Source organism: Podarcis raffonei, chromosome 14 (assembly GCF_027172205.1).
Source record: "Podarcis raffonei isolate rPodRaf1 chromosome 14, rPodRaf1.pri, whole genome shotgun sequence".
Lineage (NCBI taxonomy): Eukaryota > Metazoa > Chordata > Lepidosauria > Squamata > Lacertidae > Podarcis > Podarcis raffonei.
In genome coordinates, this window is record NC_070615.1 from 47,942,732 (window position 1) to 47,960,631 (window position 17,900).

General features: G+C 48.1%; 1 protein-coding gene across 7 annotated transcripts in view; it reads right to left on the bottom strand.

Moving 5' to 3' along the window:
- MPRIP (myosin phosphatase Rho interacting protein) overlaps positions 1-17,900 on the bottom strand; it is a 218,247-nt gene that overhangs the window by 33,982 nt on the left and 166,365 nt on the right. For all 7 annotated transcript variants that reach the window (XM_053364529.1, XM_053364525.1, XM_053364526.1 and 4 more), the window contains exons 8-9: positions 7,307-7,448; positions 6,233-6,346 (exon numbers count right to left, since the gene is read on the bottom strand). In XM_053364529.1, the coding sequence (XP_053220504.1) occupies positions 6,233-6,346; positions 7,307-7,448 (256 nt within the window). The remainder of the gene's footprint in view (positions 1-6,232; positions 6,347-7,306; positions 7,449-17,900) is intronic.

Below are 17,900 nucleotides of genomic sequence, written 5' to 3' on the forward strand. Positions count from 1 at the left end.
TAGATGGCTTTAAAAGAGGATGAGACAAATCCGTGGAGGAGAGGGTTATTATCAGTGGCTATGAGCCACAATGGCTATGCTCTGCCTCCACAGCCAGGGACAGCAATCCTCCTGAATACCAGAAACCATAGAAGGGGAGAGCGCACTTGGGTAGGGGTCTTGCTTGTGGGCTTGCCCACAGACATCTGGTTGGCCACTGTGAGAACAGGATGATGGGCCGATGTTCTTATCTGCACCCAGGGAGAGCAGGGAGATGCCACCTTGCACTCCCGAGAACAGTCCTGGGAGGTTCTGCCGTTCTCTGGATGCCATTCTCCATAGAGGTAGTCGCCCCCCCCCCCATCTCTGGAATCCCCTCCTGTCGGGGATGCGGGGAGATCAGGCGATCCCTTTTCCTGCCATTCAAGAGGAGTGTCAATCTATTATATTTTCGCAGGCCTTTGGAAGAGGGTCGGTGCATTTTAAAGACTGCGATTTTAGTAACTGTCATTTCAAAATACAGTGGTATCTTGGGTTACAGACGCTTCAGGTTACAGACATTTCAGGTTACAGACGCCGCTAACCCAGAAATATTACCTCGGGTTAAGAACTTTGCTTCAGGATGAGAACAGAAATTGCGCAGAAGAGGGAGGCCCCATTAGCTAAAATGGTGCCTCAGGTTGAGAACAGTTTCAGGTTAAGAACGGACCTCCAGAAAGAATTAAGTTCTTAACCAGAGGTACCACTGTATTGCTACGATGGGTACAGCTTCGTCTGATTTTACGTTGCAAGCCACCCCCCAGGCACCTTTCAGGGAGAAAGGTGTGGGAGAACAGACTAAATGAATGAAGCGACTGCACAGGAAACTCGCCACAGGTAAGCGCAAAACCATCTAGCCAACCCTTGTTTCCTCTTCCAATGGCTCCGTCACAAATACCACAGCTTGGAGAAACGCTGTCTTAAAAAGAGCCCTGTGGGATCAGACCAGAGGCCCACCTGTTTTATATTTATATTGTTTATTGCATTTGTATCCCACCTTTATCTCCAAGGAGCTAAAGGCGGCATGCATGATTCCTCTTCTCCCCCTTGTTTAACCCAACAATCAAGCTGAGAAGCAGGGACTGGTCACCCATCGAGAGCTTCATGGCGGGGTAGAGATTTGAACCCTCGTCTGCCAGGTTCTGGCCTAGCGCTCTAAACCACGACACTACCACTGACTCTCATTTAGCCCAGCACCCAGTTTCTCAAGAAGCCCAAGAGGCGAGGCATGAAAGCAACAGCTTGTCCCCAGCAAGTGTCCACTTAGCTGCCTGAAATATCTTGTAGAATCATCAAGTTGGAAGGGACCCCCGAAGGTCATCTAGCCCAACCCCCCGGCGATGCAGGAATCTCTGCTAAAGCATCCCTGACAGATGGCCACCTAACCTCTGCTTAAACACCTCCAAGGAAGTAGAGTCCACAACCTCTCCTTTCCCATGAATTTAGCTAAACCCCTTTCAGAGCCATCTAAGCTGGCGAAGATTGCAAATTTCGTACAAAGCGTGTCATATGTGAAGATTGTCCCCTATTTTGACTGGATCTGCAGCCTAATCGTTTTCATACACTGCCCCCAGTTATGCATTAGGTAAAAGAGGGAGTGGGTATCTCTTCACCCAGGAATAATCCATGCATTCACATTAACCACCGCCTTTTCTAAAACAATCCCTTCCCTCCCACAAAGGAATGCCCCGTTTGTACTCCAGATAGTGAAGGTGCCCCGGCCATCGATTACTTTGATTGCTCTTTTTGGCACCTTTTGCAGATCAGCAATATCCCTCCCACCCTCCTTTCGTAAGGAGGCCCCAACCTGGTGCCGAGAAACCGTCAGCGGCAGGAGTTCAGGTTTCCAAAACTTGCTGCAGGATCTAGCCAGTGGAGCAAATTGCAGATTTGGGGGGCAGATTTAGGAGAAAGCGGCCCCACTGGGCCACTCAACACAGATGCAGGGGGAACGGTGAGAGAGAGAGGATGGGGGAGCTGCTTCCTCCTTTGAGCTGAAGACTCCCTTAAGGAAACCTTAAATCACACACAGCCACAGCAATGATCCCTGAATGCCGTTTTCAGAATGCCATGCAATCAGGGAGAAGCTGATAGCGTCTCGGAAATAGAAAGCGAGGTGCTGCCAGTAGTAACACGACCCGCTGGGATAAACCCACTCCGGATGTTAAGAAAGCAGCCTCTGGATTTCAAAGGATTTAGGCCGTCAACAAGCCCTTGCTGCCGGTGCCATTTTTGAAATGAGTTTTAGGCCGCAGGACAATCTTGCTGGTTCTCCTGTACAGAAGATCTGCCCAATGGTGAAGATGGGGTCCCAGGCTTCAAAATGGCCTCCCTTGCACACTTGGGAAGTGTATTCAGGAGGAGAAAGAGATGACGAGGGACAAGGAAGGACAACCTGCCACATCCAGCAGTTTTAGATTCCCCGCTTGCCCAAGTCTGCCTCACTGGGGGACAGAAACCAGATACACCTGGACTGAAGGAGACAACTCTGGGTCACCTGGTGGGAGCAACATTAAGGGATGTGAGTCACAGTGCTTGTCAGTGGAGCGCATTCACACATCGTGCCAGGTGGCCAAGCGAAACACAAGTGACATGCATGTTTGTGTGTCAAGCCACCCACAACCTCCCACCATTTCTGGACAAGGTGAGGCCCAGGGGCTGCCCCACGGAGAGGAACTTGTCCTCAGAAGCTAGTTGTGACGGAAAAAAGTTGGTTTTGCTGGACAGGTTGAATCAACCAGCGTTTCTTTTTTCTTTCTTTCCCTGCCAGCAAATGGTTAATGAACAGAAGCCTCTGATTGGCTGTGGTTCCAGGAGGGAGAGTTTAAAAGGAGAGGATTTGAGGAGAGACAGTTAGTTGAGAGGGTTGGGATTGAGGTTGGAGGTTAGGAGATAGGTAGGGAGACAGGTTAGGAGACAGGCTGAGGTAGAAAGAGTGAATGGGAGAAAGAGTTGGTTTGGGGGGAAAACAACTTCTGCTCTGAGCGTATTGTGAAGGACAGAGTGTGGTGTCCTGCAGGAGGAATAGACTGGAATTTTACTGGGAGGCAGAGGTTGAGCCAGGAGAAGTAGGAGCTGGAAAGGAACAGCCTCCTTGGGACTCAAATCTAGTCTGGAGGGGAGAGATTCTTCCAAGGAAAAGAAGAAACTCCCAAACCCAGTGAAGGGAGAGGGTGTGGAGAACCCCTTGGTTTATTACGTAAAGTACCTCAGGAGCAGGATTGTTAAAAGAGGTGGATAACTGAAAGAAAGTATCACCGTATAAAGGAACCAAACCTAGAACGCAAAAACAACTGAGGACGAATTAAAGTGAAATCACACTGCATTCCTGAAGTAACCTAAGTTTAATCCAATTGTGTTATATGCTGTCTTGCCTTGAATAAATCTTTATTGTTTATTTAAAGAAAACCTGTGTGAGACTCCAATTTACTAGTTACCCCCTCACAAAGGTCCCCCATAGGATACTCTGGGCTAGAATTTTAAGAGGAAAGGAAAAGAAACCTTTGGGTAAAGGGTTGGTTGTTCAGTGAGGGGGGGCAATTTATCTAAGTGAGAGCAGGCCCAACGGCCTGAGAGGGAAAAGTGCCAATGCGCCCGTTGCACTGATAGAATGACAAAGCTACACACGCACATGCACACAGTCTGCATCCCTTCCATTATTTTGGGGATGCTGCAAAAAACATAGCGAGTGACAGCTGCCCCAGGAAGGAGTGGTCCATATTGAACTGCTGGTGAATACATTAAGCATACGTTCCAACAGGACATCATCCAAGTCCTTTGAACTGAGCACATTCCAGGAATGTCATAAAGACATAATGCCATAAAGTCTTAAAGACAGAGCCAAACTGTTAGTCCACCTGGCTCAATACTGTCTGCACCTGCGGTTTCCCACACTGGTCCACACCTCTGACTTGCAACCGACAACATGGCAACCGTTGTGGCATTTTCACTTTGGATTTCTACTTAACAATTTCTACTTAATACCTTAGCATTGTCACCAATTGAAAAGCAGTGGGATTTATTTATTTTTACACTTGATCTTAGCTGAAAGGCTGAGCAGCTTTTGAAAACCAGCGATTTTGCACTCTGGGGAGGAGTCTGGAAATGGACCAGAAGGTCGACATGTGCTCAATATGGAGGACCAGTGCTTTTTTTCTGGGGGAGACGCACACTCCTAAACATTTTGTGAATCTAACTTTGGCCTCATTGAGGGGCAGTATTTCAATATGAGTAGGAAAATAAGAGTACCCCTAAACACTTTTTTTAAAGGAAAAGAAAGCACTGTGGAGGACCCACAATGGAGGCATAGATATAGGGAGGTGGGGCATGTGGTTGGCCAGAAATACGCATCTTATTTTAAAAAACGGCTCACGCTTTTCTCCTGCTGTATTGCAGCTCTCATGGAAACAGAAAAACAGAGGGTCTCGTCGGATAACGTGTCCCAGCCCAGGCATGGTTTGCAGTCCTCCTTTGGTCTGGCCAGCCTTGGCTGGAATCCAACATGGCAGCAACGACTTCGCTGCGACCCACCAGTGGGTGCCAACCCAGTGTTTGAAGACCCATGGTCTCCACCGTCCGGCAACAGCTCTCCAGAGGTTCAGAGAGGAGTCCTTGAAAGCCCTGTCTGGATATGCTGGGAACTGAACCTGGGATGTTTTGCACACAAAGATGCTCTGTCACTGGGTTGCGGTCCTTCACTACAGTCCTTTGTAGCGGAAACGGCTGCTTCCTGTTTTGAGTTCCTGCCTCATTCCTTAAAATTACCTGCTTCGGGGATAAGAGTGTGTTCCGAAAACCACCCTGTGAAGCGGTGCCCAGGCTAACAAAGAGGGGGACAACGTGACAGGCAAGCTACACACAGAGAGAGAAGAGTGTTATGTTTCTTTGTGAAAAGTCATGCACGTGGTTCACTGTGGAGAAAGCCGCATTATCTCATCTTGTTGAAGAGGCACGGGCAGACTTGCCTGCTGATAAATGTTCCCCTCTGATAAGGTCAACTCAGTCTTCAAGGAAGCCTTGAGATGGAAGAGAGAGGTGCAGAGAGAGGGAGAAAGAAGATGGTGAGCTGCCGCCACAAAAGCATTTCACTGCAGCTGAAGAAAAACCGTTCAGATGAAGCAAGATATAGGAGGCTTCCTTGCTGATCACGCACCATGTAACTTCTTGCAACGGTGAAGTGATTAGTATTCACACAGAACAAATGTTGGTTAAAGGTTTACCACCGAACTCACAAGGCTAGTATGCTCCGTCAGTGAATTTGGGGACAGTGGGGAAGGGGTTGTTCCATCTGAAGTTTGAGCAAAAGAACCTGAAGCCGAGGGAGAGTTTGGGTGGGAATGGAGGGGCACGTAGGTGGGGGGAAAACCTGGGTTTTATCACCTTCAGCTGACACAATTCAAGTGGAACTTACATCACGGAACTGGCTTCTTCAACAAGAGGCAAGACAACCCATCTCTAAATAGGACTGGGCACCTCCTAAGAATGGCACAAACTGCATGCACTCAGGAAAACCAGTAAAAGGAGGGCCATAACTTCCTGCCTACTGACATCAGGAAGGCATCTCCCTGGGGAGAGCATTCCACAAGCGGGGAGCCACTACAGAAAAGGCCCTGCAATAGCCCCACTTTTCCCAAAGACACCAAGCGGCACAATTCAAGGCCCTGTGCATTGCAAGTGCAAGGACGGCCTGTGTGATGTAGCGACTGAGGATGTAGGCGACCGGGGTTCAAGCCCAGACCAGGGTTCAAGCCCCCACTCAGCCACCAAGCTTGCTGGGTGACCTTGCGCCTGTGACCCAGCCTACCTTGCAAGGTTGTTGTGAAGATAAAATGGGCAGGAGGATCACTATGTATGCATCCCTGAGCTCTTTGGAGGAAATGGCGGAAAGGAATATAAATGCAACGGACAAATAACAAAGCTGTCTGCAGAAGTGGATAGGAATACCTGCAGAGCAAGCCCCGGCTTTGCAAATTCTGAGATCCTTATCCAGCCTTAATGGGCGCTGCAACTTTTGGCTCAAATTCCCAGCCGAGCAATTAGCACGCTAATGTCATGCCAGGTCTCCTATATTGCCTCGTCAAGCACCTGCTTTTTCCCTGAGCGCTCCCTTCTCCTGCAGAGGACACCTTCAAAGGAGAGCGTCGCCATTCATTCCTTTGGGGCACCGTGCCAGTTTCCATGCACGGCGGAAAACAGCAAACGCCTTGGGGCTCACCGTCATGGAGGACTCAGTCGACCTTCTGTCCAGCGATTTGGCTCTGCGGTGCGGGGACAAGGGAGAAGTCGAGACGTCCAGGATGGGGCTGGTTGCCGATTCGGCAGCAAAGTCCTGCAACGAACATGGAGGTCAGGGCTGGGGGAGACTCTGCAGAGCTCAGCTCTAAACACCTTACTTCAGCACCAAAAAACTCGTTCCACTGAAAGCCTGCGAAGCAGGGGTCAACAGCAAGTCGAAATGAATCTGAACCCTGAGAATGGCGTACTTTTCCCCAAGAAAAGCAAAAATTCCACGTATACACAGATCTTCCTGGATTTAATTACAGTGGCACCTCATTTTGAGTTCGCCTCATCGAGCATCCATTTCATCGAATGTCCGCGGCAAACCCGGACGTACCCAAACAAGTTACTTCCGGGTTTGCTGCTCGCACATGTGCAGAAGTGCTAAATCACACTTCGTCCGTGTGCAGAAACACAAACCGCTCCATGTGCATGTGCAGAGCGGCACTTTGTCGTGCATCCTTTATGTCAAGCGCTCAGGGCTCTGTAACAGATCCTGGACTCAAAACGAGGTACCACTGTATTTTTTTCTCCTAACAATGGGCCTGGCAAAGAGCTGTGAACGATATAAGTTGTGAGGGATAAAACAGAAGAAAAGAAGTTGAGCATAACCTTGAGGGTCATTTAGTGCACCCCCCTGCAATGCAGGACTATGCAATGTCGAAAATGCCCCCTTAACAGCCCTGCGGGGCTTCTGGACACCCTGGGCGAAAAGACGAGGCAATGCAGAAAAATATTGTTCCACTGTCTTACCCAGGGGTCAGCAAATTTTTCAGCAGGGGGCCGGTCCACAGTCCCTCAGACCTTGTGGGGGGCCGGACTATATTTTGAAGGGGGGGAAAAGAACGAATTCCTACGCCCCACAAATATCCCAGAGATGCATTTTAAATAAAAGGACACATTCTACTCATGTAAAAACATGCTGATTCCTGGACCGTCCGTGGGCCGGATTTAGAAGGCGACTGGGCCGGATCCGGCCCCTGGGCCTTAGTTTGCCTACCCATGGTCTTACCCGTTTCCTGGGGAAAACCCTCTTCTCGCTCCTGCCCTGCCGGGTCTCACTGGAGAGGGCAGTTCCAGAGGGGGCGTTGGTCTCCATGTGCTCGGCATTCTCAATATCTAATGCCTCAAATTTCTCAATTACCTGGGACCGCCTGCAAGACAGACAAGAGGGGAAAGCAGGGCTGTTTTTCCCACAAGACAGGAGCCTGCAACAATCCTCAGTAAATCACAGCAGCTCCATCCCCCTCACCCCAATTCAACGAGAGCGTTCTCAAAGTATTGGAACAGAAACCTTTTCAAAACAGCTCACTCTGCCCTGTTTGGATTTATTGCCGGGGAGTGGGGTGGGAGGGGAGAAGGAATCTGGCAGGAAATAAACTTATTGGGATTCAGCCTGCCTGCAAGACATAAATACACACGTATCTCTGTGTTTGCTTGCAAGCACTTATCACTTTGAAGGCATTATAATCTAACTAGAAAGAGACGACATGAATAAATGCCTGGCTTCACTCTCAAAATGAAAAGTACCGTATTTTTTGCTCTATAAGACTCACTTTTCCCCTCTTAAAAAGTAAGGGGAAATTGTGTGTGCGTCTTATGGAGCAAATGCAGGCTGTGCAGCTATCCCAGAAGCCAGAACAGCAAGAGGGATTGCTGTTTTCACTGCACAGCGATCCCTCTTGCTGTTCTGGCTTCTGAGATTCAGAATCCCCCCCCCCTTGTTTTCCTCCTCCAAAAACTAGGTGCGTCTTGTGGTCTGGTGCGTCTTATAGAGCGAAAAATACGGTAGCTTTTTCTCTGGAGACTGGAATCTGATGTCCCACTGTACAGTGGTACCTTGGTACTTGAACAGCTTGGCTCCTGAACAAATTGGCTCCCGAATGCCGCAGGAAGCTCCTGCAGCCAATCAGAAGCTGCGCCTTGTTTTCGAACGGTTCCGGGAGTCAAATGGACTCCCGGAACGGATTAAGTTCGGCAACCAAGGTACCACTGTAGCTGTGTCAGTTGAAGAAGGCTTGGATCTGATGGATCTTTTATAAGACTAACTTCCAGAAGTCTGTTTTATAAGAGTAAATACCGTATGAGATTAAGGTCTGGTTAACTACAATAAGAGGGACTTCCGGTCTCTTGCTGTGGGAAATGGCTGCCTCGCACATGAACGGACCCCAGCCGTGCTAGGTATTCAGGGTTAACTACAATAACAATACCCCCTTTTTTGTAATGTGCACAATATCTTGTCGTTGTCCTGTTTTGTTTTTCTACATGGGTACTATTTCCTGTTCCTTCTATTTGTGTGTGTCTTATCTTATGCTGTGCACTTGTAATTTTGTACTTCCTCCCCCAATAAAGAATATAAAACAAAATAAAAAAGACTAACTGCTAATAAGGGAGGAACATTGGGCTGGAAGGGACCAGATGATGACAAAATCCAGAGTCCCAAGGTTTGAGGCAGGAGCTTCCCCACCAAGGAACCCCTTCCAGGTTAGCCTCCACAGTCAAGACCACGCCATGCCACATGCGGGGACAGAGAGCCACCCAAAGCTTTCCCAACACCAAGAGGCCTGAAGAAGAGGCCTGCCGGATACTCCCAGGGAAGGCAAAGACCCCGCAAAACACCTTTCTTCATAAGCCGCGCTGCACGTATTTTAACACTCTGCAATATGTTTTTTTTTTAACTGACAGCAGGCTTTTTGTTAAAAAAGAAAGGAAACCCCACTTTCCCCCACCTCAGTTTTGCAAAAAGGGATGAAAAGCGAAGGATCATCAAATTGACATTTGTCTCGGCCAAATGGCAAAAGGGCTCATTTTCTTTACGAAAAAGGAAACAGAACAAAAAAACCCGACCAAACAAAGCAGGCTGATTTCTTATGGAAAGGGGGGGTTGCACCACCAGGTTGTCTACAGCTCGAATTTTTAAATTTTTAAATTTTTTTTTTTTTTTGGAGATGAGATGGTAGCGAAGCAGGCGGAGTAAAAAGGGCGGACACGTCACACAGCAGAAGGTGGAGAGCAACAAGACCTGGAAGAAAAGAAAGCTGGAAAATGAATGAACAGACAAAATTATATTTCCTCCTCCCCAACCCACAAATAAAAATTAAAATCATTCCAAGATTTCTAAAAGAAAAAGAAACAAAAGAAAAAAAATACAAATCATCAGCAAAATGAAATTATAATCATTGCAAACCCCTAAAATCACATCCCCGCTGTGAGTGGTTATTCTGATCATTGAGGAGAGGGGCCGGGTGAGTAGTTTCGTGGAGAGGTGCAGGAGAAGGAATTCCCCAGCGGAATCTAAGTTTGCCCAGGCAGCCCCTGCGAGAGCTTGCCAAAAAGGAACATGCAGGCACTTGGAGAACTCAGACTCCTGGAAAGGGCACAGCGAAGGCGTTCAGCCAACACCTGGCTTCAAAAATGGCCGGGGGAGAGAACCCGGTTTGCAGTGGAGAAGTGGCCGGTGAGAAGGGGTGGCTTGCCTCCTGCTTTGCCCGCAGGTATTTCTCAAGACATAACTGGCTGTGCGTTTGAAAAAATAATATATACTCTATATTGATACAGCTGTTAAACGGTTCAAAAATATACTCAGAACTGATCCACTGGGTCTTCTACTTTTTCCGTTGAACTTTATGAGCTACTTCTTTTGAAATCTACAATTCAGTACAACGAATAGTATATACTATTTTTTCAAATGCACAGCCGGTTATGTCTTGTGTGTTTATTGAATATGTTTCACGTAACCAGAGGCTTGCTGTTGTTTTGCACAGCTATTTCTCAGCAGTCTGCTGCTCTCCAGCTGCTTTTCAAGGGCAAGTTCAAGGCAAGTCTGGAACCGGCTGGGCGGGGAGCGCATGAGAGCTCCTCCCGCCAGCGCTTCTCCCCTGCAAAAGCCACGCCTTCGTAGCCCTCCTTGTAGGGAGGGGAGCAACGGCATCCCTAAAACCCGCATCTGCCGCTGCTGAACGCCTGGTCTGGCCAATGGGTCTGCTGAGGAATGTAAAACAAAAAGAAGAGTTATTTAAAGACTTTGGGGCGTGGGGTGCCATGCTCTCGTTGGGGGAGGGGGGTTAAAAAGGTAGGGAGGAAAAGAGAAGGGAGCCCCATGCATGTTAGTTTGTGGCAGGCAGCCACGCTCCAGGGTTAGAAGGGTTTCCATGTGGCTGGGAGTCAATGGGATAAGAGTGATTTGCTTTTGATTGAAAGCGGTTTCATTGGGTTGATTTTTTTATTATTCTGCAGGAAGTGAGGTGAGGAGTCAGGAACAGCCAGAGGGGACAAAAGAGATGTACCCAGAGAAGGAGCACATTCTGTGTACCTGTGTGTAGGGAGAATGGGAAGAGGGTGGAAATCCACCAGGAAATGTTTAAAGCCCAGATAGAGAAGGCTCATTGATCTAAAGCAGAAAGAGACAGTCAAGAGCGTGCATCCATTATGCTGGGCTTTAGTTTCTCAAGAAGCAAAAATGAGAAACCGTCGCGGTTGCACGCAACTCCATGCCAATTCCGAGACAAGGGCTGCTGCTACATTCTGCAAGCTGAATCTATTGTGCAACCTTCGAGCAAATTTACATAACTTGTTCTGGTTCTCCTGGTTGCAGAAAGGGACCGAGGAGTTATACGAGGCACTTGGAAGCTGGAAGCCCAACTTCCAGAATGCCGAATCTGATTGGGCATTCCTGGCTTTTGAGATTTTAGCAAGCCGTGCCAAAACCCTTTCAAGCATCTCTCTGCAGCGGTAGAACCTGCAACTTAGATCAGAGTATGTAGAAGGCAAGGGCTCAGTCGCTAAGTGAGGAGTGGTCTTTATCTGGAAAGACAGCTACCACTTTAGAGAGAAAGGCGGTTGTAATCAAACACTGCCAAGCTGGGAGGACTGCGTCCCCTCCACCCGCAGCTTTGGGGACAAAAAGATAAGAGATTCTGAAAATGTGTTGATGTGCAGTCTTAGCCTTCCCTATGAAACCAAAAACCTCATCCAGAAACACAGCATGCACCTATTGGGAAGTAAAATTTAGACAGAACAGTTCAGTTTCCATTTCCATTGTAAAACAAAATGAGTTGGCAAAAAAAGTTGTGGAAGTCATAGAACCGCTCTATTCTGCCTTGGTCAGACGACACCTGGAATTCTGTGTCCAGCTCTGGGCACCACAATTTAAGAAGGATGTTGACAAGCTGGAACATGTGCAGAAGAGGGTGACCCAAGATGATCAAGGGTCTGGAGACTAAGCCTGATGAGGAACGGTTGAAGGAGCTGGGTATGTTTAGCCTGGAAAAGAGGAGACTAAGAGGAGATAGGATAGCCATTTTCAAATATCTAAAGGGCCGTCCCATGGAATAGGGAGCAAGCTTGTTTTCTCCTGCTCCAGAGGAAAAACCAATGGATTAAAGTTCCAAGAAAGGAGTTTCCGACTAAACACCAGGAAGAAGTTTCTGATAGTAAGAGCTGCTTGACAGTAGAACGGTCTCCCTTGGGAGATTGTGGACCCTCCTTCCCTGAAGGTTTTAAAGCAGAGGTTGGATGTCCATCTGTCACAGATGCTTGAGTTGAGATTCCTTCATTCTGGGGGTGGGGTTGGACTAGATGACCCTCAAGCTCCCTTCCAACTCTACAATCCTATGAATCTATGCTACCAGCAGGGGGAGTGTGGACACCAATGAACTGTGAGACACGCCTTTCCAGAGATGAATCCCATGCCACTTGAAGGCTCTTGTAAATTGGCAAGGTTGGCATAAACCAACTGGCACCTATTCAATAAACATTTTCTCTCATCCTAGGGCACATTTACACTACAAATTTAAACCGGTTTCAAACCAGTTTAGGAGCCACCCTTTGCTCTCAAGACCACCTGGTAGTCATGATTTCTTTAAAGCGGTTAAGGGGGCACCACCCTAACATTACAATTCCCAATTCCTCTGCAACAACTACAGCAATTTCAAACCCATCTGAAGCTGGCTTAAGTACAGACGTTTATACCAGCTTGCAAATGTGCCGCTAATCTGTGTTTCAGCTGGACTAAACCTTGCTCCGTTTTGTAGTGCTGAATTCCTGATCCATTCCTTTTAAAAAAAGAGGATTGTGAAAACTGAATTGTAGCCAACCACTGAATCTCAGCTCTGCCAGTGAACATGTTACCGGGGGAGGGGGGGCAGTTTTCTCAGCCAAATACTGCATTTTAAAAACATGCTTCTAGCCCTCATGATGGTATAGAGAAAAGTTTGAAAATGGATGGAGAGGAAGCCCTAAAAAAGCAAACCCGCAAGTTGATGCTGGGCTGTAAAGTAAAGGTAAAGGGACCCCTGACCGTCAGGTCCAGTCGTGACCGACTCTGGGGTTGCAGCGCTCATCTTGCTTTACTGGCCGAGGGAGCCGGCGTACAGCTTCCGGGTCATGTGGCCAGCATAACTAAGCCGCTTCTGGCGAACCAGAGCAGCGCACGGAAACGCCGTTTACCTTCCCGCCGGAGCGGTACCTATTGATCTACTTGCACTTTGATGTGCTGTTGAACCGCTAGGTTGGCAGGAGCAGGGACCGAGCAACGGAAGCTCACCCCATTGCGGGGATTCGAACCGCCAACCTTCTGATCGGCAAGCCCTAGGCTCAGTGGTTTAGACCACAGCGCCACCCGCGTCCCATCAATCCTGATCTTTGGCCATGTTGGATGGCCTGGCAGGAGTGTGAGTCCCAACAAACAACACCTGGAGCTGCTGCAGGTTAGCCTCTCTCTGAAGCCAGAGATGGTCCAGGTGGGGCTTTTACTCAGTGTTAGTAATTCAGATATATAAAATAGGTGCCAAATGGCTCCTTAAACGAAGGTTGTGATTGCCAAAACAGAATGTCTTGTTGCTTTTCTTTTCTTTTGGTGCAAGACAGCTTGATGTTTTATTTTTCAAATGATGAACTGACAGTGATTGATTCTCAGTTAAACATCTGTTCAGATGACAACCTTGAGCTAGGTTAAGAACTTTCATAACTTAAAGAAGGAAAACCACTTGATCCAGGGATACTACAAATATATATTGGCCGATTTCTACTTATTTTTCTTAATGGTGACACAGACCACTCATAACATAGGAATATTCTTCCCAACTGTGAGCAGGGCACTGGGGTGGTTAAAGGGAAAGCAAGAGACAACAATTAACCATAATGTCATTCCCTGCTCCTGTTCAGGCTGCACAGAAAAAGCAATTTGGTTCCTGAAATTTGGTTCTGATTATGAGGTTAAAATATAAAAGACAGAATTCTACAGGATGGACTATTAGTGTGTGAAAACAGTTCAGATCCAATGATCCCCAGGCATGCACCTTCAGATGGTGGAGATGTCAGGCACCATTCTTGTGTCCAGGCATCCTCACTTGGTTGATACCTAGGAGCAAAATGCGCCTGGCTCCTGGCTAATTTCAAACACTGCTTTTTCTGGTCACAGACAATGCCTCTCGCACTCTGTTTAGCAACTGAATCTCCCCGTGAGAAAGAACAAACCAGGGGAAGGTGGATCTGGCAGACAAACTTGTGTACTGTTAATGATCTCCTTGGTTTTGAATCCCTGATATGCTTCCAAGGAAGCCTGGGCTGGTGGGTAGAAAGGAGTATGAAAACTGCTCCTCTAAGGACTAATAAAATAAAATAAAAAATTCCTTCCAGTAGCTCCTTAGAGACCAACTTAGTTAGTTATCAGTATGAGCTTTCGTGTGCATGCACACTTCTTCAGATACATGCATGCACACGAAAGCTCATACCAATAACTAACTTAGGTGGTCTCTAAGATGCTACTGGAAGGAATTTTTTAATTTAATTTAATTTCTTTCAACTATAGAATTGATGCTTTTGAATTATGGTGCTGGAGGAGACTCTTGAGAGTCCCATGGACTGCAAGAAGATCAAACCTATCCATTCTGAAGGAAATCTGCCCTGAGTGCTCACTGGAACGACAGATCCTGAAGCTGAGGCTCTAATACTTTGGCCACCTCATGAGAAGAGAAGACTCCCTGGAGAAGAACCTGATGTTGGGAAAGATGGAGGGCACAAGGAAAAGGGGACGACAGAGGACAAGATGGTTGGACAGTGTTCTCGAAGCTACCAGCATGAGTTTGACCAAACTGCAGGAGGCAGTGGAAGACAGAAGTGCCTGGCGTGCTCTGGTCCAGGGGGTCACAAAGAGTCGGACACGACTAAACGACTAAACAACAACAACATGGCAGAGCAACACGGCTACCTACCTGTAACTAGCTCTAAGGACTGTTTGCTCTGGGCTGTTGCTAGAATAACCCTGCAGCCCCCCAGAGAACATGAGAATTGGCACAAGAAATCCAAGACCCGGAGGGACTAAGGCAGGAGGCAGTATGTGAGTTTGGGATTTTGCTGGCTGTTTTTAAAGCGCTTGGTGTGTTCCTTGGGACCCTGGCATGTGCAGTATGTGTTTGTGACAGGGGTGGGAGTGGTAAGTGGGGAGTGGGCTCCCATGCGCAAATGGAGACCAGGCACAAATAGAGGAGGAAAATCCAGGTGCAAAAACAGACACCAGATTCTTGGAACAAGTTTGCTCAGCTCCACAAACGGCAACAGAACCGACTCACAGGTGGGAGAAGAATGTTAATAAGCAAGAAGCAAAGTGGGGAAAGCAGAGAAGCAGCCAGGAGCCAAGCAGAAGGGGAGGGGGGGGTTGCAGGGCAATGTTAATTCGCCGTTGCAGGTGGCCGCAGGCAGGGCTCGGAAAACCGTCCTGCGCCAGCCCACCTGGATACAGAGGACGCCTTTGCGGAGGAGAGAGCTGATTGACAGCTATTAACCGCGACAGCTCAGGAGGACCTCCATGGCCAGAGGGAACATGGCACATCCCAAGAGCAGACGCTAAGGGACCAGCAGCAATAAGGCCGCAGCATCCACACCCTGCTGAAGAGTTTCCCCAGACATTTCTGGAAGCCAGATGCCGGCTGGATCCAGCTGTTCCTAAGGGTTGCACGCCTCTTAGGAGAGTTTCAGACACCAGGATGGCTGGAGGGTAACCAGAGAGACCGTGCACAGCAGCCCCATTCATCTCCTGTTGGATATTTTGCTAATGACACCCCCTCCCAAAAAATATCCATGCTTCTTTGCATTCTGGGACTTCATTCAGATGTTACACTTGTGCAATCACTGGCAGCTGCTAGCAGGGAAGGAAAAGCTCGCGACGGGATGGAGTCACGCCAAGCTGGTTTGCACGTAAGGCTAAACCAGCAGAGAGCAGTGGTTAGAGTGTTGGACCCTGGAAGACCAGGGTTCAAATCTCTGCTCAGTCATGAAGCTCTCACTGGGTGACCTTGGGCCAGGCATTGTCCCAAGGATTCTTGCAGCCCACTTGGTCTGAGGAGTTGGCCTGACCTGCTCTACAAGCTGCCTAGTTTCCTTTGGGCTCCCAGGACATTTCTGAGCACAATTCAAAGTGTTTGTGCTGACCTTTAAAGCCCTAAATGGCGTTCAGCCCAGTATACCATCCCCATCCCCATCATTCAGCCCGGACACTGAGGTCCAGCTCTGAGGGCCTTCTGGCAGTTCCCTCCCTGCGAGAAGTGAGGTTACAGGGAACCAGGCAGAGGGCCTTCTCGGTAGTGGCACCTGCCCTGTGGAATGCCCTCCCATCAGATGTCAAGGAAATAAACAACTATCTGACTTTTAGAAGACAACTGAAGGCAGCCCTGTTTAGGGAAGTTTTTAAGTGTCTGATGTTTTATTGCTTTATTATTATTATCATTAATTCTCTTGGGAAACCCAGCCACATGGGTGAGGTATAAATAAATTATTATTATTATTATTATTATTATTATTATTATTATTATTATTATTTCCCCAGTTCCACAGCAACACTAATGAATCCTGCAATCCAGGAACCTGGAAAGGGGACCACTTCTTGGGGCATGTACATTCTCCCTCCATTTTTCAAAAGACAGGACAAGGTGTGCCACCCACCCAGCTTAGCAGCTTTGGGAGAGGGGGCCCAGCCACCTGCCAGGCCTTCGAAGTTACATGAAGCCTGTACCTTCTGGGCACATGTCAGGAAAGAACCACGAGGAGGGTCTCACCTGCGAGGGAATTCCCCACCCATGCGTGCACGGAGACTGGTACCTGGTGCAAAAAGGGTCATCCTGAAAAATGTAGCTTTCCCATTGCAAAAAGTTCCTAGATCTCATGCGAGCAGCAGCTTAGGATCACTGCAGGGTCCCTGGTGAGAACTTCTAGGCACCTGGGATGCATCTTGAATGACCTGCAGAATGTCCTGGTTGTTTCTACACTAAGACCCATAGCTGTCAACTTTTCCCTTTTCTTGTGAGGAATCTTATTCGGAATAAGGGAATTTCCCTTAAAAAAAGGGAAACGTTGACAGCTATGCTAAGACCACATCCACACTGTGGGCTACTCAGACGAGACCCACTGGAAGTAATGAAGACAACTCAATTATTCTCTGAGTAAAAGCTAACAGAATACCATCCCTTACATTTAAAGCGCTATTTATACCTCTTGAGAAATAATTTAGTCCCCTAATGTATCCCAGGAATTGTAATTAGTTAAGGGTGCTGAGAGTTATTAGGAGACTCCCTATTTCCTTCCCAGACCCACAGTTCCCAGATTTCCCTGGCAAGAGGGACTGACTGCTAAGCCACTCTGGGAATCGTAGCTCTGCGGGAGGCATAGGGATCTCCAAACGACTCTCAGCACCCTTAACAAACTACATCTCCCAGAATTCTTTGGGGCTGTTGAAAGTTGTACAATACTGCTTTAAATGTAAGGCGGCCTAACCAATGTGGCCCAAGAATCCCCCAATATTCTTGCCACCCCTTGTATACTTTTGCCTCTTGGTGCGAGGGTCAACACCACAGCACAATCTGTCTGGGGTAGCTCAGCAAGAGACTCTTAACCTTAGGGTCGCGGGTTCAAGTCCCACGTTGGACAAAAGATTCTTGCGTTGCAGAGGGTTGAACTAGATGACCCTCAGGTCCCCTTCCAACTGCTGTGATTCTGTGCATACTGGAGACAAATGCAAAAAGACCCCGCAGCCACTCGTCAGAAACCTGCTCGAGTGAACACGCCTGTCGGGAATCAAGAGCGAGCAAAAGAGAGAAGACAGCTTTCTCCCCTCTGGTCCTGTGCCTCCTGCTCTCTTGTCGTTTTATCTGCAGGCCTCGTCATGCCGAGAAAACGAGAGAGAGAGAGTTGATTTGGAAAGGCAAGTTTCAACTATTATATGTGAGGGGTCTGGAATGTCACACACACACACACACACACACACACACACACACACGGTTGTATGTCTGCAAGACACCTTTGCAGCTGCAAATATGGGCCTTGCACAGCAGCAGAGCTATTGCACCAATCCAGCTATTGTGCCCATACCAAGGTATTTTACAGCTTATTCAGCTCCACTAAACGACGTCTCCTTGAGTCTCCATCATAGCTCATTAAGCTAGGCCAGCATACACGCCAGACTCCCCACACATGCATTGCCTAGGGAAATATGTGGGGAGGGGAGAGAGGCAGTTGTGCAAAGCTTTAAACTCAACCGCCAACTGAGTTAAAACCTGGTGCTGACCTACTCTTAATTTTGGAGGCTTTCTCTGTGCTTTGCTTCAAAAGCATGA